This window comes from Agelaius phoeniceus, chromosome Z, assembly GCF_051311805.1.
Source record: "Agelaius phoeniceus isolate bAgePho1 chromosome Z, bAgePho1.hap1, whole genome shotgun sequence".
In the NCBI taxonomy this organism is placed as follows: domain Eukaryota; kingdom Metazoa; phylum Chordata; class Aves; order Passeriformes; family Icteridae; genus Agelaius; species Agelaius phoeniceus.
This window is the reverse complement of record NC_135303.1, coordinates 28,493,575-28,516,644: the sequence shown is the minus strand read 5'-3', so window position 1 is coordinate 28,516,644 and position 23,070 is coordinate 28,493,575. Positions and strand designations below refer to the sequence as shown.

Genomic DNA, 23,070 nt, shown 5'->3' with positions numbered 1-23,070 from the left:
TGCCATCCCATTTACATTGCACATAAGATTACTCGCACGTATATAGATTCTTCATACAATTTCCTGTGTGACTAGAGAGTTGAAAGAACACAAAAACGGGAGAAACCACACCACCCTCTAATCTCCGTTGCCATGGCAGCAGCCTTTGAGATACTGAAATGTTCAGATTGCCAGCTAAACAAAATTGTTGAATGTGAACATTTGGCTGAGAGATTAAAAGGCTAAGGGGGTTGCAAAAGGGCAGTACCTCCCACATTCCAGGCAGCCACTGAATCCAATCAAATGGCTCTGACTCTTTAACCACAGCCATTGTGAAGACCGGATTAGGGCAATTTATCTAGATAGTTAAAACAGATTAGAGAACTGCAATTTGAAGACTATTGGCAACAGAAGTAAATGCCTACTGTACTAAGATAATAAAGAGACCATGACATTTTTGGACACCTTTCTGCCATGAACAGCACTTTTCATAAATCAAAATGCAAACATATACACAGGAATTACATAGCAATCTGGTTTTCTCATCTGCATTTAGACAAGGTCATAAGGCTCATTCAAATTCATCCATAGATATGGTATCTTAAAAGCAATAATACGCATACAATATAAAATTTAATTTGTTCCTTGCCTTGAACAAATCCCTTGGAATTATCTTCCAGTACTAACAAATATCTGCTATCACAAACACCTAAATCTAATCCTCCAGTCGACTTCATATTACAAAAACTTCATGACTGAAATACAAAAAGCTGGTAGCCAGTTGTAAGAAGACATAACTTCCCGCTCCCTGAGACCTTCAGCCCTCCCAGACATTGCAGACCATACAGTTAACACCTTCCCGAAAATCTCCCCATTGCAATGTTCACTCGGGGAAGTTGTAAAAGCAGGTAATTTAGGACAAACAGCTGACAATACAGTCACAGTACTAACACCCCGAGATTGTTTATCTGGAGGGTGTTGGTTGGCTTTATTTTTCAAGCAGAGCAGGTTCCCTTTGTTTAACAACCTGTAGAATTTACCATACTTGTAATCCTGGGCCAACATTCGCCCTCTGGTCCCCCAGAAGATGGCTTCTGCCCTAGGGACGGGACAGAACTCCCACCAACACCAGAACATCCTTGAACCAGCAGTTGACAAAGACAACGATGTCTCACTCCACCTTTCCCAAATAATAGAGTAGCGGCCATCTATTCATACAGAAAGCATCCAAAATGGAAAGAAATAAAACCACACACTCTCATCTGATTTCTTTCACAGCATTTCAACCTCTCAACAAACAAGCACTTCAAATCCAAGAGCCAGCATGGCTCAGAGAGGAAAACTCCTCCAGACAGGAGACAAACTGCTCCACTCTGTTCCAAAAGCTGTTTTGCACACATAATTCTCAGCACAAGGTGCATTTCCCTTCTCCCAGCATCCTCCTTCCAGGAAGACAAGAGGCACTGCCTGTCTGCTGGCTCCTTCCTCCCAGTCGCTACACCAGCTTCTGGGGCCTCTGGGCTACAGTGCCACGGAAGCCCCCAACACAATAAACATCCCGCGTCTCCACGAAGCGCAACGGCAGAGCCCCGGTCTCTGCCCACAGCTCCTGTTCCCTCCCCAAGCACAATCCCAGCTCTAGGCAGAGGGTCAGAGAAAGGGAGAGGGGTTTCTTTAGACTTTGGGAGAGGAATGGCCATGAATGCCTGCTGAAGTTTTGGAAGAGTCAGCACATACAAGACCTGCTGCGCCTGCAGCCTGAGCTCTGCAGCCCCAGCCTGTGAACACATGCCATCCCACTGGTACTGCTGCTCTCTGCTAAAATTGGGGGCAGCTCGGTCAGGGTCATCTCTGCGTTTCTCCTTCTGGACAAGTGCAATTAAAACGAACAGACAAAACAGAAAGGTTCTGCAGGTCTGATGACAGGAGACGAAATCACAAGTAAGAGCAGCACGCTGGAAACATGGCATCTTCCATGTAGGGAAGAGGTCTCTGGGTTGGTTTTGTTGGTTTGGTTTTTTTTTTAAGGGAAGGAGGAAGGACACACGCATGTCACAAATCACAGCAGAGAGGACAGAGGAACCAGACATACACTCATGGGACACTTATTATAGACATGGGAAAACACAGAAGAGGTGGAGAGGAGCTTTGTCCTACCTTTTCTGTTTTCAATTTCTTGATTCGCCTGTGGCTCTCCTCCTCCTCCTCTTCTTTCTTTACCAACACAGAGTTCCCCATTAACCCTGAATCCGGGGTACTTTTGCTCACCTCCCCCACAGCAGAGGAGGTGCAGTGGAAGGGGCTGCTGCTTCCACCACTGCCTCCCTTGGCCCCGAAGCCATAGAGGTGCCCAGAGGGAATTTGGTTATTGCCACCCCCACTGCCATTGGGGTGGCCCTGCTGCAGGTCATGCTGCTTGTCCTTCCTGGATTTTCCTGCATCCTTATCCCGCTTGGAGCCCCTGCTGCCTGGGGCTTTACCTGGTTTCTCCTCTTTGTTTTTCCCACAAGAGGCAACGGTGGTGGTGTTGCTGGTGTTGTTATTATTGCCGTTTGGGTTACTGCTCACACTTTGACCCAGTGCTGAATTCATGCCAGTTGCCTCTCCAGGGCGCCCTTGGACTTCCTGCCTTTTGCCAGCACTGCTGATCTCAGGAATCCCATACAAGGCAGCAGAAGGCAGAGATTTATTAGCATCCTTAGAAGTTTTACTCCTTTTCACTTTTGATTTGCTAGTCTCTTTGTGAGAGGAATTCCCCTGGGGAGCAGAGGGCTGAACAGAAGCGAATTTTAGGCCATCAGCTAAGGCTGAGGTAGCATTAACCCCACTGGAAGCCAGACCCCCGCAATCCTTGGAGCTGGTGTTGCTGCTGCTGGTGGTATTAGAATTATTCATCTCAAATTTCTGTCTGTCCTTCTCTAAGTCGGCGTCCAAATCGATTATTAAATTCCCAACACCGATTTCCCAATCATCGCCACTGTCATAAGTGTCAACTGCGCTTGGATCCACACCTTTTCCTGCAGTGGAAGTGTTCAATGACATCCTGAAGATAAGATCTCTAGAGTAAAAATCCGATGAACTTTTCTTTGGAGATGTGGGGACATTCGTTTATCTCCGTTGGGCTCTCTCTTAAGTTCAACTCTTCTTGTCTCCCTCCCCTAGGTGTGTCTAGGCTCACAACCTGCAGTCCACATCCACGTTGTCCTGTGAGGAGGGAAATAGTCAAGTATTTCTGTCTGGGTGTTACCACAATATAACGTCACTCAATAAAGAGGGGGTAAGGTAGGGGGGAGCAAAAACATTCAGCATTGCCACGTTCTTAAGTTTGTTAAGCCAGAGACAGTGGCTGTAGTGTTTTTATAATGAGCACTTTTAATCTACTTGTATACCAACATCCACAACCTCTCTTTAAGAGCCATGTCCATAAAAAAGAAGAAGAAAAAAAAAGGAAGAATAAAAAAGGAAGAAAAAAATTATCTATATTATTTAAATCTACAAAGTTCAGGAAATACAGTCAGAGAAGTGGTGCCTAGCTGTTGGAGCACATGTTGTAATCTAACCCCTTGGACCACCACCTAGGCAGAAAAGGAAGGACACGGATTCACTCTTCAGTGCATTCCATGGATTTTGTGGCTTTTTTTAAACCAGACCATTGAAGTTTTGCGACTCTCCTGTATTATCTTTTACCCCCCTTCCACTTAATCTCTTGGGGGGGCGGGGGAGGAGAGTGCTAAGGGAAGTGGGAAACCTCATTTTCCCGGCCACAATACACCTTCTGTTAAAAACAACAGCCTACAAACTCAAATGTTTACTGGAAAATACTAAAATCCATAGGTTAAAATTAAAAAAAAAAAAAACAAAAAAACAAGTGAGAATAAATAAAAATTCTCATTCCTTTAAAAAAATATCCTTAAGATAACAGTTCTAAAAGCAGCTCTAATGTATTCCTAGGTCACACAATTGTTAGGTCTGTTAAATATAGTATTACTGACTGTACAGGAAACTGATTAAGACATACACTTTAAGTGATCTGCACCAAGGTGGCCTCAGTGACCGCAAATGAGTGTGTGTTTGACAAAGCTTAGTTAAAACGATTTTTAAAGGGATCTCTCCCTTTTACAGTCGACTGCCGAAATATTTATACATATATACGCATAATGCTTACCTTTAATCCTTTATCATTTTTAATTAAACCAGCAAATCAAAATGCTGTTCCCACTCGTCTCAGCAACAACTCTGTGCCTCATTTTACTTAAAGAGCAAGTGATCAAGAAGTAGAAAGCAAGTATCATCTCAGCCAGTATAAATCGGTCAATAACATATCTCCCCCTACTTTGGCACACGGATCAGAAGTCCATTTTTTTGTTTGTTTGTCTAGGTTTTTTTCGTTCTTGCTTAAAGAAAAAGAAGCAAAAAAAGCAAAAAAAAAAAATGCTGTGCCTCACAACTTTACGAGCTGGGAGGTAATATTTTACATTCAGAAGTGAAGCATCAAGGACCAGATTTTTGTTTGTTTGCTTTTCCTGAATAAGCACCGAGAGGTAATAAACACCACAGTAATATTAAAAAGAAAAAAAAAAAAAGAAAAAAAAAAAGAAGAAAAAAAGAAAGAAAAAAAAAAAAAGAAAGAAAAAAAAAATGTTTCCCCAACTTCACACTCCGTCTTCAGCCCCGGACCTGGGAGCCATCCCGATCAGTAAGTAATGATCCCACGAAACAAACCTACAGGCGCCCGGGTGTTACAAGACAGAATGTGCTAACATCGGGATAAATTAGTGAAAGGGAGGAAGGAAAAAAAGAAGAAAGGACTGAAAATCTGGGCTGGATTCCGCCTGTTAGTTGGGAAGTGGCATTTTTTTCGCCCGTCCTGACAGATCTGATTTCTTGAAGTAACTTGAGGGGAAACGGGCGGGGGAGGCGGGGGGAGGGGGAAGAGGGGGGGCGAGGAAGAGGAGGAGGAGCGGGAGGGGGGAATCACTGATCTGATAAACCGATTATCAAAACATTTTGTGGGAGTGGAGGAAGGACTGCGTACTCTCAAACGAACTAAATTTTCCCAGGGGTAAGATTTCGGGGAGGGGGGTGCCTGTCCCCGTCCGTTCGTCTGTCCGTCCCTCCCCCACCAGCCTTAGATCAGCGCTTTTTAAAAATAGGAATTAGGAAAAAGAAAAAAAAAAAAAAAAGGCAAACCACCAGCATAGGCACGTATCAGTTTCGAATGGCTGTCTTGGGGGAAAAAAAAAATAATAACAACGAAAAACCCGTGAGCTTGGGCTAGTCAGTCATGCGGTAAGTAATTCAGTAATTAGAGTCCGAGGAGATAAAGCAGACGACCTTTTTGTCAGGACAGATCGCTCCCACCTTATTGTCTCAGCAAACCTCGCAGTCTACCGTTATCACCCCCTCCCCCTTCTCTATGCCTCCCTCCCCCCTCCCCGAGTCAGACGGTCTCGGAGCTTTAGCTTAGTATTTTTAATTAGCCGGCGATGGGAAGCTAAAAGCCGTAATGAATTGCCGGTGGCGGGAGGGCGGGGGGAGGGGGAGGAGCGGCGGGCTCGCCGCCCGCGTCACGTGACGCCGCCGGGCGCCATTGGCCGCCGCCGCTGCCGAGCGGGGCCGGGGCCGCCCCTCACACACCCGCCGGGGCGGGCCGCGCCCTGCCCCGGCCCCGCGCCGCCGGCCCGCCGCCTCGGCTGGAGTCCCGGAGTGCCCCCCAGGAACGCCTCGCCGAGCCCCCCGTCACCTCCCCGGGTGGGGGGGGCCCGTTTACCTCAGGGCTTTCCCTTCCCTGCGCCTCACGGCAGGCAGAACCGAGACGGCGATGGAAGCGGGCAGCCGCCGAGGGACGATCCCACCCCCGTCCCCCGGTTCCAGCCTCGCGTTTCTGGTGTCTCGGTGTGACATGCGAGGTGCCTCCCGGTCTGTCGGTGCCCCATCGCTCCTGCTAACGAGCGCAGTGCTCTCGGGGCCCGGGGGGGCGGGGAAGCAATGCAGACTTGGCTGTAATGGTGTCACTTTTATTCCCCCTCCTCCCCCACCCTGGGTTAGTTAAAACCCAAAAAGGCACTACGCTTTAACGCCCCCCAAGTGCACCGTCAAGTATGATTTGTGTGGCTACAGTGCTTTCACCCTCTTACTTCCATCAAATAACTCACCCTGTTTGTGGGATTGTTTTGGGGTTTTCTTCCTCCTTTAAAAATCCCCAAGAACCCTAGTTATCTCAACTCCCAAAACTCTTTAACACTCCCGTTTGCAGAGAAAAAAAAGAAAATCCCCTCTAAGTGCTATAGACACACCACGCAACCGTACTTACGGTCTGTATTGGATCGAGTTGACCTTTTCCTTCTAACTGCATTGAGTGTGTTTTTGTTGCAGCCGCTTTTTATTTTAGGAAAAAAAAAATCTAATGTCTTCAACAGATTTATTGTGTTTGGAGGAAGAGAGCACCAGATATCATGAACCTTCCTTTCTTTCTTTCTAGAAACAAAATTAAAACAACACCGACAAAAAATAAAAGAAAAAAATAAACGAAAATAAAATAAAAACTGGGCAGAGAAGGCAAACCCGGCATGTGTGTCTGTCCCCTCACAGGCTGACACACAGGCACAGGGGACAGGGGCGCTGCCCCCACAGCAGCGGCCGAGGCGGGGGAGTGGGAGCCTCACTCCGCGCGGTACCTGAGAGGGACTTTTCTTTGTTCGCGATGCCCTTTCCCTGCCGGCCAATCAGCACCCAGCTTTTATGAAACCGGGCCCTGCCATTGGCCCGCCGCTCCTCCTGCCTGCCGGCGAGGGCGAGAGACACAAACACGCACCCGCTCGCTCGCTCACACCCCCGGCACCCGCTCGCACTCGCGCCTTGCGGCCCCGCACACGCTGCACCCCGCCCCGCACCCTCAGCCCCGCACCCCCGCCCGGTACCCTCGCACCAGCCCACCCCCACCTCCGCACGCATTGTACACTCACTCAGACGTTCTGCACTCGCACGCACACGCACGCAGCCCCCCGCTCTGCAGCCCGCAGCCTACACCGAGCCTCCTTGCTGCAGCCAGATACAAAATCGTGTTTCCCATTTCAATTATCCTACATAACATTTAAAGCTGAGGGAGAGGAAAATAAATGAGGGAAGGGAAAGAAAAAAAAAAAAAAAAGAAGAAAAGAGAGAGGGAGGAGGGGAAGGGAAAAAATAGAAAACCAAGGTGGAGTGTAGCTCTGCCAAGACTCACACGTCGGGAGGAAGACTCCCTTATTTCGTTTTAATTTAATTTCAGGGCAGTTTTCGAAGCCATGATGAATGATTTTACTGTGCCGGTTTCAAAGAGGCAATTTAGAATCTCAGTCATAATTTTTAAATGCCCCCTCATTCAAAATTATAACAGCTTGAAGCCAGCGAGAGAGGGTTGCTGATACACATGTGCGATTATTTTCGTGCTTAGTGGAGGAGAAAAGCAAACAGTGTCTGGAGGAAGGGGCTGAGGGGAGGCTCAGGGTAGGACAGCACCCCCAGCTCTGCTTGGGGGTCACCGAGGTGCTGCTCCACTCTCGATCAGCCCTCTTTCTTGCATTCACTTTTACAGCTCCTCATGTATTTTATTACATGTTCATTTTTACAATATGGCTTAAGTTAGACAGGTCGGGTTTTATTATTTTTTTCTTCCTTTTTTTTTTTTCTTCCTCTTTTTCGGAAGGAAGGGGAGCAGAAAATAACCCTTTTGTTTCCAGACTGCTGATTTACTGCCGCACGCACTGAAGTGTGAATGCCAGCGACCCTCTAACTACCACGTGAACATCCTTTCACAGGAATTAGTAACACAAATCTTCCCTATCGGGCTTTGTGTAGCTCGAAAATATCCCCCTTAATCATTCCTTTTGTTTACGTTGGGAGCCATTATGCTACACCACTGCGTTAAATTGCGTTTAACCCTTCGCGGACGGCGGGGGTGGGATGGGGGCGGCGGCGGCGGCCGCCCGCGGGCACGGGAGGGTCGGGAGGTGGGGGGCACTCGCCCCGCAAACACCATGCTCCTTTTAATATCCTTAAGCACCATCTACTCTTTTCTTTTTTCTTTTTTTTTCCGTTTTCCCTCTCTTTGACTTTTTTCCCCCTTCCTCTTCCCCTTGATCTCGCTGGGACTGATCTCCCTGTGAAAATCGATACGGGATGTTTTTCTTGCCAAACGTACGCTACGCCCAAGTCAAGATTTCCGGCAAGAAGTCAAAGCGTGGCATTTACGATGTCCTGCACACCCATGACAGGGTGACAAAATACCTCTTTGGATTTCGTCCAGCTGAGCAAATCACGCAGGTCAGCGTGCCCGCGTTGCAGGCTTCCCAATGAAAGGGGAGATTAGTTGAGAGGTACCAGAGGAGCAAACCCCCCCAGACCCGGCTTTGCTGCGCGGGCTTTGCGGAAGGTGAAACAGGACTAGTGGGGGTAAAAACCGCCCGTGGCGTGGCACTCGTCCGCGCTATGGTCACCGTAGCCAGGCGCCCCAGGAGAAAAGGCTGCCCTCCAGGTCCTGTGAGTCCCTCACGCCGCGGACATTGGGGTCACTAACATAGGCTACCTTGGGAGGCCTTGAGGCTGCCCGGTCTGAGACTGCTCCGTTTCTCCTGTGTAAAAATACTTACCCTTCAAGGGCTCATAATGAAGGGTTTATTAGCAGGGATATGTTCATTGTCAAGGAGGCCCTTGATCACATTAAATGTTTAAGCCATTACAAAGGGGAGGGAAGGAAGAAAGCAAACAAACAAACAAAACAAACAAACAAAAAAAAACCCCAACAAAACAAAACAAAAAACACCTCATGGCATGTGTACAGCACAAACACAACTGAGGTGTGAACAGTGAACACATCCCTGCCCGCCCGGGTGTTGGGACAACGCAGGGATAATCACCTGTGAGCGGCCACTTCCCAGCCGGTGTGGCAGCGGACACGGCTGGACACTGGCACCCTCCCCCCAGGGAGGGGACACTTATGCCCAGCACGAGCAATTTGTGGAGGATGGGGCATGCATAATGTCACAAGGTACCGAAAATCACAGTTTCCCCGGGGGTAGCTCTTGAGTGAATGTCACTCACTGGTTAGCAAAATTTGAAGATCAGCAACACCAAGCTCTTGGTCTACTTAGTCGTGGATCACTATTCCTGTTTCCTTACAGTATGTATTTTTCAGATTTAGGTAATGACCCTGAATTTTTCAGTATCGACCTCTGTTTAGACACGTTTCACTTTGGGCTGCTTCTCGTCTGCAAAATTACAGTCATTTTCACATTATTATACAGTGAGTAGGAGACGGTTTGTATTTAGCCTTGGGTGGGGGAAGGGGTGTTATGGGAAGTGATCTGCTACGGTCAGCACATAATTTCAGCCCAAAGAAAATTGCTTCTGAATAGATGGTCTGTTAACTAGCCAAGGAGCAGTCACTGGGAGAGATTACAAAAATGCCTCTGCTTTATCTGCCTTACACCATCATTTTAATTTTTGAAAGTAATGGTCAGGGGAAGAGCCAGCCACAGAGGGTTACTAACTACAGAGACCAACTGATGGGTAAAGTATCCTTAAAAACCTCCTTAAATTACAAATTTCGGAGGGGAACCTCCCCTCTCGCCCCATTCCCTCCTGGCATTTGTGTATGAGTCTATAGGGAAGAAGCCTGCCCAGCATACCACATGGTTGCCAAAGCAGGGTTTTATTTACCCATTTCTGTGGCAGAAATTAGAGCAAGACTGCTTGCCGGCCCGTGGGCGCATCTGCAGCAGCCGATTCCCATGAGTGGATGCAAAAGGACCACTGAACTCACATTGTCTTGGCAGGTTAAGAATGTCGGTATTTCAAAAAGCGGCCAGGGCTCGCTGTATGATTTAGTGACTTTTCCGCCTTAATTTCTACCTGCTCTCCAAATTAGATTACAACTTTGTATTTCTGCGCATTTTACAAGACAGACAAAAGGCCAATAAATTAGTGATGATTGTCTAAAATAGGAAATCGGTACTTAATTGGTGCAGCTGTGGACTGCTAATAATACCAAGAGATCACCATTCACCCATCCTGGTCCCTGTCCGGATTTTTTTGTTTGTTTTGTTTTTTTGGGAGGGTTTTTCGTTTTTTGTCGGTTTTGTTTTGTTTTAACCTTGCCAGACATATGCATCGCACACGCTACGAAGATCGCCGTCGAAGGTCTCTTTGTTTGGCGGAGGGCCCGCGCGGCCGGTTCCGCTGCCCCGGGCGGGCCGCAGCCGTGAGGGGAGAGAGGCGCCTTCCCGCCCCTCCGCGGCCGCGGGCCCCGCGCGCTGCCCGCTCCCCGAGCGCTGAGCGGGCGGCGCCCAATCAGCGCGCGAGAAATCGCTTTCGCGGCTCGCCATTGGCCGGCGGCGCGCGGGGCGGGGGCCCCACGCGCGGGCCCCGGGGGAGCTGACGGGGGAGCGGTGGCTCTCCGCCTGAGGGAAGCAGGGCGGGCCCGGCGCCGCTGGCAGCGCCGGGGTTAAACTTGCCGAGATGAGCTGCAGTAATGCCACCTAGGCCTACTGTCATTATCAGCAAAGCCTTAATTGCCTCCCCTCATTCAGTCTGTCTCCACTTCTCCCTTTGTTCCCGTGTTCGGTGTTGCAGGAGCAAGGGTACGGGTCCGTACCGCCAATCTCGGCATTATCGACAGCGTGTCTGTAAAGATAAACCCATCGTTCTCTTTCTCTTCAACTTGCACCAGAGGGCAAAAATCCATTTCTCATCAGCATTTACTTGTCAGACTAATTACGTAAACAATGAGTGGCGTTTCTCTCCTGTACAACGTTTTGTGCATAAAAGTTTTCTCATAACAAGACTTGAAAGCAGTGCACCGGAAATTGTATTGGTTCGAAAATTTTCGGATAGCGCGTCCTTAGAACTTTCAGAACATCCCACAGTATTATGGGCGAACTTTCAGTTGATGTGCACAAACTACTGGCTCTGCAGATTAGTTGTGGGTAATTTATTACAGCATTGCTGACAGCCAGTGATCCATAGACCAGAGTGTGGGAACTGATGATACAAACTACAGAGGAGTCATTATACACTTGGCAGATACTTCTGTTAGATACCATTTTTTTTTTTTTCCAGAGGCAATGCTGACAATGTTTCCTTCTTCTTTAGAGCAGTCCATAGACTCTTTTACATTTATCTGCATATTCACAAGGAGTCTCAGTTTGATACCTAATCTAGAGGTCAGTGTCTCTGACGTTTCAGCATACAAATATAGTTTCTATATGGAATCAAAGTGCTGCTATGTAGTTTATTGAAGAGCAACAAAAATGACCTGACAAGTAGATGGAATGATTTATGAAAGAGCCTCTATGTGCATATGTATATTTATTTGGGAGTACAGAGAATGTAAAAAGTAAACAGGATTAAAACTATCCCTCTGAGAGCACAAAGAAAGAAACGAAAACAAAAAAAGAAAACAAAAGAGAACAAACCTGAAAAAAGTGGGGGGAAATGTAGAAGACGAAAAAAAAGGAAAGGAAAAAAAAAAATAAAAGATGAAAAGAGAAAAGCAACAGTTGAAAATAAATAAATAAATAAATAAATAAATAAATATCCTACCAGTGTGATGTGCTAATCAGTGAAATAAATACAGAAGGAATAAATGAGATGTTCCTAAGTCCCGTAGCATAGAACTTAAAAATTAGGCTGGAAAGAGCACTAAAAATAAATAATATGGGTAATTACTCCGTGTTGGCATTAGAGTGGACTGAATGACCCAGTAAGTCTTTTCTATTCTGTAAATTAACAGCTATCCAAGGTTCTGCTGTAGAATTTGAATTACAAACCTTTTACCTAGACATGAGTATAGCCTTCAGTTCATTGTATAGATGGTCAATTTTTCAAGTAATTTAAACAGCATATTTATGTAGTGCTTTGTTTAAACATTCAGATAATGTTAAAAACATTTTTTTCTTTCATAATAAAGAGTGTGTTCTGAAAAAACAAGCAATACATGTTGAAATCTTTTACAGTCTTGTCATAGCCTAAGCTTAATGTTTCACAGTCCATTATAATTTGTAATAGAAATGATAGATGCAGTTTCAGTATTTTAGTAGGACAGCGTGTCGATGTTCTAGTCTTGCTAAGGTGAAAAATGTACAAAAGGCCAGTGGCTGGGTACAGTACTTCCCATTTCCAGAGAGAACAAATGAGCATGGGGAAATGAAACTGAGGCTTAGTGAATAGGATTGGATTGGTTTTTTAGAGGAAAGGCTAGGAGTCATAGGCCAGGCAGAGGAAAGATGAATCTTGAAATGGAATTTGCAGAGGAGTAGCCAGTTAGGCTTAAGGAGTCTGCAGCAGAAGCGGGTTTGAGAGGGACTTTCCCAACGTGAAAGGAGAGCAAGAAGCATGATGTTGAATAAGCAGAAGGAATAGGCCAGATATAAGATCAGATAGCATATACCAGGAATAAGATAAAGGTGACTAACAGTCAGAATGTGCACTGTCTGGTAAAGAGAGGAATGACTCTGAAAGTTTTCAGAGCCAAGGTTGGGTATAACATCCTTGCAGGAAGAGTGAGGAAAACATGCTGCTACATTTTTGACAGAAAGGAGCTCGAAGATGAGTGACCCTTGAAAACCCACGAGAGAAGAATAAGAGTCTGTTTGTGTGTAGGTTTGAACCCAGTAGTTTTAAAAACTGCAGAGGCATGGAAGGAGAAAACCTATGCTCTAAGACAAATACCAAAGATTTTGATAATCAGGATGAGAAGCATTTAAACAAACTAAATATGTTAGCTGGTAGAGCTGCAAGTGAAGAGAATAACCCTAAGAATGTCTCTGTGTGTACCAGAGCTAGCAACTATGACCTCTTGTTTTCCTGACTGTCCTTGTTGCTCTTTTGTTGTTTCCTTTGCTGTATTGGGGCAGGAGAGAAACACAAAGAAAGCTTTGTACCCTCAGCTACACAAGAAGGGACTTGCTCTAAAAGCAGCATGAGGAAACAGGAGTGAGACAGTAGGAGAGAAGGAGAGGGGGTGATGGACCAAGAGACGAAGGCAGTAAAGGCGGCAATGTAAATACAGAAAGGGAAGATTAGTACAGAAGATAGGGAACTGGGGCTGTCTGGTCTCAGCTGTCTTACAGTCATTATGTGACAACTTCTGTGATTTGGCCGTCTTGCCTTGAAATAGTAACTAAAGCAACAAGTGAATGTAAAAACATCAATGATTCCTTTAGTCATAAGTAACACAGCTATGATTTTTAGTGGATGATGAAACACAATCAGGTGAGACATTACTCATTTCAAGGTTTACATTCTCCATGGAGGTACCTGAAACATTGCTGAACTGCACTATTGACATTTGAGGAGAAAACCCATCCAGATTTTAGACATTTTCTTCAGCAGTATGATTACAAACATTTAGTTTAAAAAGAAGCCTGGTAAATAATAGAGAAAATGAAAAAAACAAAACAACAACAAACAACAAAACAAAACCAAAACCAAACCCCCAAAACTGAAAAAAAAAACCCCAAAAGAACAACAAACCAAAACTCCAGGGAATGCACCAAGTGACATAATCATATCTGCTTCATCATTCTTCGTATTAATGGAAGCAAGTTGTGACTGTAGCTATATTGAACTCCTCACATCTGTTTCAGAGCAGTGGTGTGAGCTAAATGTAGCACTGTTTGTGTCAAACAAGAGGGCAGAGGTGGTCTGTTAGCTGATGAGCCTCTGCACAATCTGGACTTTGAAATCTTCAGGTCTTCTCATCACAAAGCTTCTGCTTCCTCACTTGTAATTTAGTGTAACAGTGATTACTTACCTTACAGGGTGCCCTGAGGACTGTGTTTGTTAAGCATATTGAGATCAAGTGTAATGTGATTAAGAACATCTGCATTAGATTTAGACCTGTGTTGCAAATAGCTGCTATTAAAGCAGACTTTCCAGTGACTGCAACTTCTCTCTTCTTTAGGACCAGAGAAAAGAAGTCCCAAGAATTACACAGGGGTGTCAGTTTTATTTGCCTTATGTAAAGATCCTCTGTGCTTTCAAACCCTTAAGCTGGGATGTAAGCAGACTTTTTGTCCAGTTCTCTGAACTTCCACCGGGGATGTGGAAAAAAGAAAAACCTGGTGTGCTTTTTGTAATTGTCATGAAAAAAGTCTTGAGTCCTTAGGAGATGTTTAGGAATTGTTCTGGAGCCTAAGCCTGTGGTGTCCTGGTGCCGGAAGTGCTGTTTCAACTATCTTCCCACAGATGTACTATAAAAGAACCTGGAAGAAATCCTGTGAGGATCTCTGCTTCTACAGAGTGTATTCTAGTGCATATTCATCAAGAATGCCCAGAAGATTTCTTGTATTTAAACAACAAGGATACTTATGAATTGTTCCATGCTCTGGCCCATGGAATATTATTTTGCAGACTAAATACCTCTCCTTCCTTTTGTCCTGATTTGAAATTTAGGAATAAATTATATGATTTTTTATTATAAAATTTTACTTTTCCATTTTACACTTCTATAATTTTAAGGGCACAAATGTAATGCTCTCAAAATTAAAAAAAAAGCCCAAAGCAAAATTGTATATTATTTAAACAGATTTGTTCGGTTTTAATTTTAATGGTAATATAAAAAGTTATCTGCAAGTGTATCAATATTAATCAGGTGTATTAAAATGTAGTGGTTTTTTATTTGGAGAAATGAGCTTATGTGAAAAGTTTCTGGTTCTAAATCTTTTTATCTAGCACTTTGTATTTTGCTGGTTAAAAGCATTCCTCTGAGGTCAAATAAAAAATTGTAATCAAATGCAGACCAACTCTCTCATACTGCTGTTCGAAATGGTGAACTAGTTCTGAAATATAATCTGTTAACATATTGTTAATGAAAACATTTAGCACCGAGGTCAAGGCTTTTTGGGGGAGGGGGGAAAAAAAGGAAAATACACTTTTTTTTTTCCCCAGAGAATATTTGCTGTCTAGCCTTCTTAGATGTTCTTTGTAAAAATACATGAATTATGGTTTAGGGAATATATTGTTGAGAGGAATGCATTGCAAATGCACAAAATCAGTGGGTAATTGCTTTTACATGATTAGTTTGCAAGGAATAAGTACGAGAACTGTCCTGGTGTTGAGCACTGCCTTTATTGCATCTTTAGGCTTTAGGATGATGAAGAATGCCAGTGTGACCTTAAGCAGAAAATATGAAGCCCTAAGTCATAGTGCCCAAAATTTGAATATGTTCGCATACTTCATAGTGATCAGAAACTTTCATGAATAGTTTGCTATATTCACACAAGTGTCCCAACAACTCAGAATACAGATAATTGTTCCTAAGTTCAGTTACCCAGAAGGTATTTATAGAAAGAGCTTTGAGGAAAATGTGATTGTGTTCCTTTTATTTCTCTCTATTTTAGCCTTATTAAAAGGAGAAATTATGCATCTGAAAAGAAAAACATGAAGAGGAGACCCCATTGCCATTACTTTGGAGAGCTGAGATGTGGAGAATGAAAAAGCCATTGGTCTCAGTTTTACTACCACAATGGCCTTTTATGAGAGGGATTAGATACGCCTAGAGCTGGTGCAGCATTCACTGCTGCCCTGGACAACAATCTGGAAAGAAAGACGATAAAAATCAGTTTGTCATAAGGTTAAATCACTACAGACTAGCTAGATTGGCTTTTCAGATTGTTTTTTATTTGGGGAAACAAGGAAAAAAACCAGAAAGAAAGAGAGAAATATGGCTTTAAAGCTGCTTGGGTTGTCTTTTTTTTTTTTTTCCTTCTCTCCTTTTTCTTTCTTTCCTGCAAGATGTAGCATTCAGAAAACATGTTGAGCGAGTTGAGGCATTAAAAAGATCAGTCTTTCCTTGCTGAATGAAAGACTGTTGTGCATGTGACTCACATACTAAACAGAAATCTGCCTTCAAAGCCTATTTTACTGCCTAATTATATATACACAAAATGTAGCTGTCTGTTTCAATCAAATCCTAGGAAAAAGAATAAAACTCCTCTTAAGATGCAATTTTCATGGTTTTTCATAACCTTAGAACACATACTGCTAATGCAAAAGGGGTAAGTACAGCTGGAAGGTCCAGATAAGCCACCAGTCATTGTTTTGTATTTTTTTTTTAATTATTACTTTATAAAGACATTATACCTCCTACTCAGAATGAGTAAAATTAGTGTCCTCTCATTATTTTTTCTCTATATGGGTTGAGTTTTTTTCCTTGAAATCTTGTTATGCATTTCAGGAGCAGCCAGTAGCTATGGAAAAGGTTTTTTTAAGCAATCTCTGTTAGTAGTAGCAAGCTTTGAAGAGAAATCTAGGAATTCCAAACTTATACAAACCTTTGTACTGCACTGAGCACTCCATATGAGCAAAACCAAATATAGAGTGAAAGAATGCATCATAAAACAAAATAATTGCTGGCAATCAGCTCTCTTGGAAACTTTCAAACCGGTCAACATGTGTGAACCATTTCTTTTGTGAGAGACAAAAAAATAGTTGGTTTTAGCTCTTTCTGTAGTAATATAAGTGTAAATGTAAGTGTAAGACTATACGTATATGCATATATATACACATATATACATATATATGCACATATACATATACATATACACATACATTTACATATATATACACACACATATAAATGGGGTTTTTTAACACCTACTATTCAGAGATCTTTTAAAAAACTGTAACTGTAAAGTTTGATAAGCCATTACTAATTTATGTCCTCTTGCAGATACAAATCATTAAAATGAAATAATGTTTTAATGGTTTATCTGATGTATGTTTAAATGCACCTTAAAAGTTTCTTACTCTGAAGATATCCCTGTTGTCTCCCTGGGAGACTGCAGCAGTAGAGATAAACAATGTACTCCGCAAATAGCTGTTCCAGCGAAGACATGCAGCTCATCATCTGCCTAGGGACAGCACATCATATTCCCTCCACCTGAGCACTCTCCAGATCATTTCAACCAAAATGAGGCAAATTAGCAAAACTATTTTCCCCACTGCTTAAGTAGTCGAACCCATTTCGCCAGAAGTGATTTAGAGGGGGCTCTTCCTGGAAGAGATGCTATTTAGTTACTTCTGGGAAGAGACATGGGAGTGCAGTGATAAACAAGTCACAATAGACATAGAAAATAACTCTATTTCATCTGCAATGGTTGTTTACAGCCCAGTAGTCATATCCTGGAGCTGCCTCTATTGTTGTTAAGCCATTGATTCTTGTAGAATATTCTTGCTAATTACTGAAGGGAACAGGTTAAAACTGGTCACTGAAAATTTAATTCAAACCCACATTTTCTGTCCCAGTCACTGACATTACTTGCGTTCACAAAAAGGCTGATCTCTTCAAAACAGGGCAATGTCTGTTAATTACAGAATTAATTAGATGAGGGGCCCGACATGTTCTGCTGTGCAATGTATGTGCATTCAGCCAGAAAAGTTTTCTGGCAAACCTTTCTCCCACCTAATCAATGTCTAGTAATTTGAACTCTGACATAATGCAGCGATGGGGTGAACGGGTAAGATTTAGGATTTCTGGTTGGTGTGGTGAGCTTGCAGGTTTTCTGTATTTCTGAATGCCCTGGCAAATGGGTATCCAGGTCACGTGGATAGTGTCTTCTCTCTCCCAGACTCGTTACAATGGAGGCTTGTTGAACATAATAACTGCACTTTAGACAGACAAAAGGTATGCTAAGGGGATTAGCTGAAGCTACTTCCCTTACCTGCCTGCAGGGAGGGAATTTGGAGAACAAACACAGAACAAAAGAGTTACGGCTCAAGTGAAGTTACTGCAAAGTATGCAGGGGTGTGACTTTACAGCACACTACCGCACTCTTTCTCGTATGGGCATCCTTTGTGCACGGTGAGGGTGCAGTTCAGACAGACACTTCAGCTGCTCTAACAGCTTGCTGCTGCCAAGAGAGGAAGTTCCTTTCTCTAAGGCCCGGGTTTCCCACTTTTTCTCCAGCCCTTCAAGTTGTGTGGTCTCATCCTCTCCATTGCACAGATGTGGCAGTCATTTGACCCCTAAGTGAGTCGGTGGAGTTTGTTAAGCCAACAAAAACTGTTGACTGTTTTGTGGGGTTAGTTTGCTGCTGGCTCAGTGAGCTGAATGAGTGAGTGCACTCTGCAGTCAGAGAGGAGCAGATGTGTCACCTCTTAAGGGGCTCAGTGGTAGCATACAGTTTAGATGGGAGTGAGAGTGAGGAAACTGAGGCCTGAACAGCGCAAGACAACCCCTTTTAATTGCAGTAAACCGTGAAATTGGGTTATACCATTTAATACAACTGCACCATAAGGACAGATACCTACCATCACCAGATCTGTGGGTTGAATTGCAAAAAAAAAAGCCCCCAAAAAACCACATTTTAGACATAACCCGCTCCCATTCATTTTCCAAGAGCAGGATAAGACATACTCATGAAAGCACCTCATTCAGAGGAATAGCTAGAAAGTTTTGGTACCTAGGGATCCCTTCCTCTGGCACAGCTACAGTAAAAAGAAATGATCTGCCTCTGTCCCTAGAGCATCAGCATTGCGAGGGATTTAGTGCAGAAGAACGACTGTGTTATAAATTCACAACAGTATACTTTGCAGTAACTTTCTCAGTGAAAAGAATATATCAAAGAAATCAAGGTGGAACTCACGGAGACACATGGGAAATCCTAAGCAAATGAAGGGAAGAAATAAACCTGCTTTCATAGCAGACTAAGGAGATTTGGCTGTGAGATCAATGTATGCAATAGATGATGAGCTGAGCTGAAGGCAGCAAATGGTTTGGAAGACAAATGATTTGGAAAAGTCAGAGAGAATATTCAGGCTGTTAACTACAAAATAATCTTCCAAATTTGTAAGAAATCTTAGAAATTCAAAGTAAATCTTTTGTGTGACTTCTTTCAGGTACATGGGCTCAACACAAAGTGACCTGATTTCTTGCTATGTTATACCCACTGGCTTTTTTTTAGGTCTTTTGGTCAGGCTATTTACCTGTTAATCACACTTACCCATGAGGAGTATTTTGTGTGGTACATCCCTTAGCATTCAGTGCGTCTGTCTGGGAAACATTTACTACACACACATGAAGCCACAGTTTCATATTTTTTCCACAAAAGATTTCAACAGTCTTATCTTTGCTGTGATTAATTTAACTAACTTAGGACCATTTAGTAATATTGTTGAAACATTCATTTTGTTTCTTTAGCTCTAAAGTTGAGCACAGATAATTATCTCTGAGAGGCATCCCTATTTTTAAGATTGGCATAGATTTTCTATTCATGCCAAAAAAGTAATAGGATAACAGGAATTCATTCAATCTGTCAATCAATCAATCAATCAACAATCCAACCAAACCAACCAACCAAACCACAAGAAACCAAACAACAAAAACAATAGCAGCAGCAAACAAAACAAGCCAAAAACAACAACAAAAACCCAAAGAACCTCCCTCCCAAAAAATAGCAACCAAAAAAAAAAAAAACAAACCCAAAAACATGAAATAATTCAAAACAAAAAAGACTCAGAAAAACAATGTCAAGTTGTTATGGTGTTGAAACTTTAACTGTGTTAACTCTTTTACTCTAGCATAATATTATGGCATCACCTAAGGCCAATTGCACAGGTATTGGTACAATGGCAGTCCTGGTTGATGACCAGGTGAACATGAGCCAGCAGTGCCCTGGCAGCCAGGAGGGCCCTGTGTCCTGGGGGGCATCAGGCACAGCATGACCAGCTGTGCCTGATGCAAGGGACAGTCCCCAAGGGAGGGGATTGTCCTGCTCTGCTCTGCTCTGGGACAGCCTCACCTCGAGTACCAGGGGCAGTTCTGGGTGCCACAACACAAAAAAGACACTGAGCTGTCAGAGAGGCTCCAAAGGAGGGCCACGAGGATGGTGAAGGGCTTTGAGGGGAAACCGTGTGAGGAGTGGCTGAGGTCCCTTGGTCTGCTCAGGCTGGAGGAGACTGAGGGGAGACCCCACAACGGTTACAGCTCTTGGGAAGGGAAGAGGAGGGGCAGGCACTGATCTCTGCTCTGTGGTGACAGTTACAGGACCTGAGGGAACGGCCTGAAGTTGTGTTAGGAGAAGTTTAGGCTCAATGTCAGGAAAATTCCTCACCCAGAGGGTGATTGGGCACTGTCAGTCTCACCAGGGCAGTGGTCACAGCACCAAGCCTGACAGAGATCAAGGAGTGTTTGGGCAATGATGTGAGGCTCATGGTGTGACTCTTGGGGTGTCCTGCATAAGACCATGAGCTAAGTGCAATGATCCTTGTGGCTTCCTTCTAACTCAGCATATTCTGTGAGTCTATGAATTTGGTCTTGAATAAAGCCAGTGGTAAACTGATTTCCAGGGAAAACATATGCAGTTTGATAAATAGCAGACATGCGAGACCCTTTCAGTTTACTTTTAACTTGCATTAATAAAGTTTTTTGGAGCAAAAGGCAAAAAAAGAGAGACAAGCGCTTCTCTTTTATGTTGCCTTTTGGATTTTTTTTTTAAGTTTTTATTTTCTACAAAGACTTTTGTTTTCTACAAAGAGTTAAAAAAAAACCTGAGAAGATGAATTTATTTCTCATAAATACTCTTTTAGAATATGAAGCAGAAGTGAAAATATTACAGGCACCTAGTAGACAAACTGCTAGATAGACAGGTAGTATAGAAGAAGAACAAGATTGAATGTCACACATCACCTCTGTGGCAAAACAGTCAAAATCACTGAATCCCTAGAGTATGGGTTTGGAGAGGACACTGTGAAAGAAATCACAATCCCTGCCATTGCAGAAAACCTTGCAATAAGTATTTTAGGAGGTTCACAGAATATATATTCTACATACTACTGAAACATCGAAGGCCACAGAATTAATTCCCAAGTCCTACAGCAAATATGAGACCTATAAAAAAACCATGAAAAGACACAGCTATATTATGTCCAAGGAGGGCAGCAGGCTTTTTATCCTATGTTGTAAGCCTTTGCAGCAGAGAGGAACCTTGCCTACGACCACAGGGAAAAGATTAATTGTATGGAAGAACATCAGGAATATGTCCCAATTAGAACTGAAGATTGTTTCCAGACATCAGTTTAGCATAAAGTTGTGGCAAACAGACAGGACACATATGTCTCATAAATGTCATTGCTACTAGAAGCATCTCCTGCCTTCAGCTGTGACCATTGCCTCTGATGATTCAAGAGGAAGGCTGTTCTCTAAGTGCAGGAAAGCATTAAACTTTCTCACTGCTTTCTCTGCTGGTCTAATACAAAAAGCCCACTCTTGCTGAGTGAAGGTTCATAAAGAAGGAGATAAAAAAATGCTATCGTGTCTGAACCCTTGCAAAAACTGGTGCTAGGCAACCTTTTCCAGAGAGATTTTGTCAAGATAAAGTGCCACTTACCTTTCCTGTAGAATCCAGCCTTTCTCTTGAGGACCCTGAGGTGGGGATATTGCTCCTGCTGGTCACAGAAGTCAGGCAGGCAGTAGAGAACTTTCCAAGCAGAGAAGGATTGCCTTCAATGTGCAGTCCTTCCATCCCCAGCTGGGAGCGTTTTGTGTGTTTGGATGAGTTGGTGGTGTGAGATCAAGTTTTATACACTTCTGTGACCCTGAACTGCTGTATAAGGACACAACTGTACGTAGTTACAGTTATGGCAAGCCCAGATTTTGGATGTTGCTGTATGAAAAACCTTTCTGTTATCTTTGGATAAAAAAAAGCATTTGGTATTGAAGGACATGGCTAAGCCATTGCAGAATGGCAAAATAATGTTAATCTGCTTCCTTTAATTTTGTAGTTCAGCAGTTTAGTTCCCGTTTTTGTTGCTGAATTGCCAAGTTTCCTAATTTTTTTAAAAACATGAATCTAGCCTTTTTGATATGTCAATATATTCTTGAGACAGAAATAACTGACTGTAAACTCCATGTCACAACAGGGTTTTCTCCTTGGGGTTCTGAGTGGAAATTATTTCTCATTCAATTATCCTCTTATGATTGTGTGACATAAAAAATCAAACAAATGTTTAATGGAAGTTTACAAGAATGTACAAATGTATTCTAACTGTCTGCCATGTAGAACATGAAGGCATAGTGTAAAATGCTTCTTTTGCATTTCCAGCAACATTAGCACAAAATGTGAAGCTTTATGGTACTGAGGTATGTGCACATACAAAAAGAAGTGAAAGTATAATGGACAATTGATATGAAATACTATTTGATAATTAACTTTCTATCTGAAAATATATAATCATTTTACTACCTGTTTATTAAGAATCTCATTTTAATCTCATATTAAGAAGCCAAATTTCAGTTACAAAAGAATATATTAATGCATTTTAAAGTATATGAATGAGTAAAAAAGGGAGGAAACAATTCCTACAATCTAGAAAGGATTTTGGTGGTTTTATTTAGAACTTCTTAAAAATGGGCTAAATGAGGGAGACAGCAACAAGGCCTTAAATATAGATGAGCTGACAAGGGCATAGGAGGTAAAAATCTCAAATTGTTCTGAAAGCTTGCTACAATACTGCTAACATATTTTGTTACAGTGCTCTCTTAGTCCTTCACCAAATGTCTAATTTCAGATCTGCTGCACATGCTTTCCTTGCAGGGTTTAATGTACGTGATTAATCTTGACTTGGCTTAATACTGCTAGGAATGTGGCAATGACCTCAGCTGAACACTGGCAAAGTGATTAATGTTACATGAACTGGGATATTTTTTACTCACGATCCTGAATAAACACAGACATGCTGTATTCTGTTACAGACCTTTGCTCAATTGAAAATGTACTGTGGTTTCAAAGAGTAATGTTTCAGATGCAATAAACAACGTTAGAGGAAACATGGCTCTTGTTAAAGAAAATGCTGTTTCAGGCTAAAGTCCCAGTGATCATAAAAGATATATGATGCAATAAACAAAATGAACCACAGGCAAGACAGGTCCATTTGATGACTAACCTCTGATTGAATTTTCCAACACTCTTTGACATTCTGTGAGATAAACTATTCAGAAAAGGTCCCTATTAAATATAAGGTTGTAATTTCTTTTTTTTTTTTTAATTTTTATGGTGAGGTCTAAGAACTGTGTGAATGTCTCCTATTGGCTGTTTGTGTTTTTGAATATTT

General features: G+C 43.0%; 1 protein-coding gene across 4 annotated transcripts in view; it reads right to left on the bottom strand.

Annotated features, from left to right (window-relative positions):
• Positions 1–6,789, bottom strand: part of ZNF608 (zinc finger protein 608) — an 82,362-nt gene extending 75,573 nt beyond the window's left edge. The window contains exons 1-2 of one of the 4 annotated variants that reach the window (XM_077171264.1): positions 6,293–6,789; positions 2,137–3,183 (exon numbers count right to left, since the gene is read on the bottom strand). In XM_077171264.1, coding sequence (XP_077027379.1) covers positions 2,137–3,021 — 885 coding nt within the window. In that variant the 5' untranslated portion in view covers positions 3,022–3,183; positions 6,293–6,789. Of the gene's footprint in view, positions 1–2,136; positions 3,184–4,144; positions 5,312–5,749; positions 5,894–6,292 lie in introns of those variants that run through there. The other 3 variants (XM_077171265.1, XM_054652312.2, XM_077171263.1) reach the window with 3 other exon arrangements.
• Between the last annotated feature and the right edge of the window lie 16,281 nt (positions 6,790–23,070).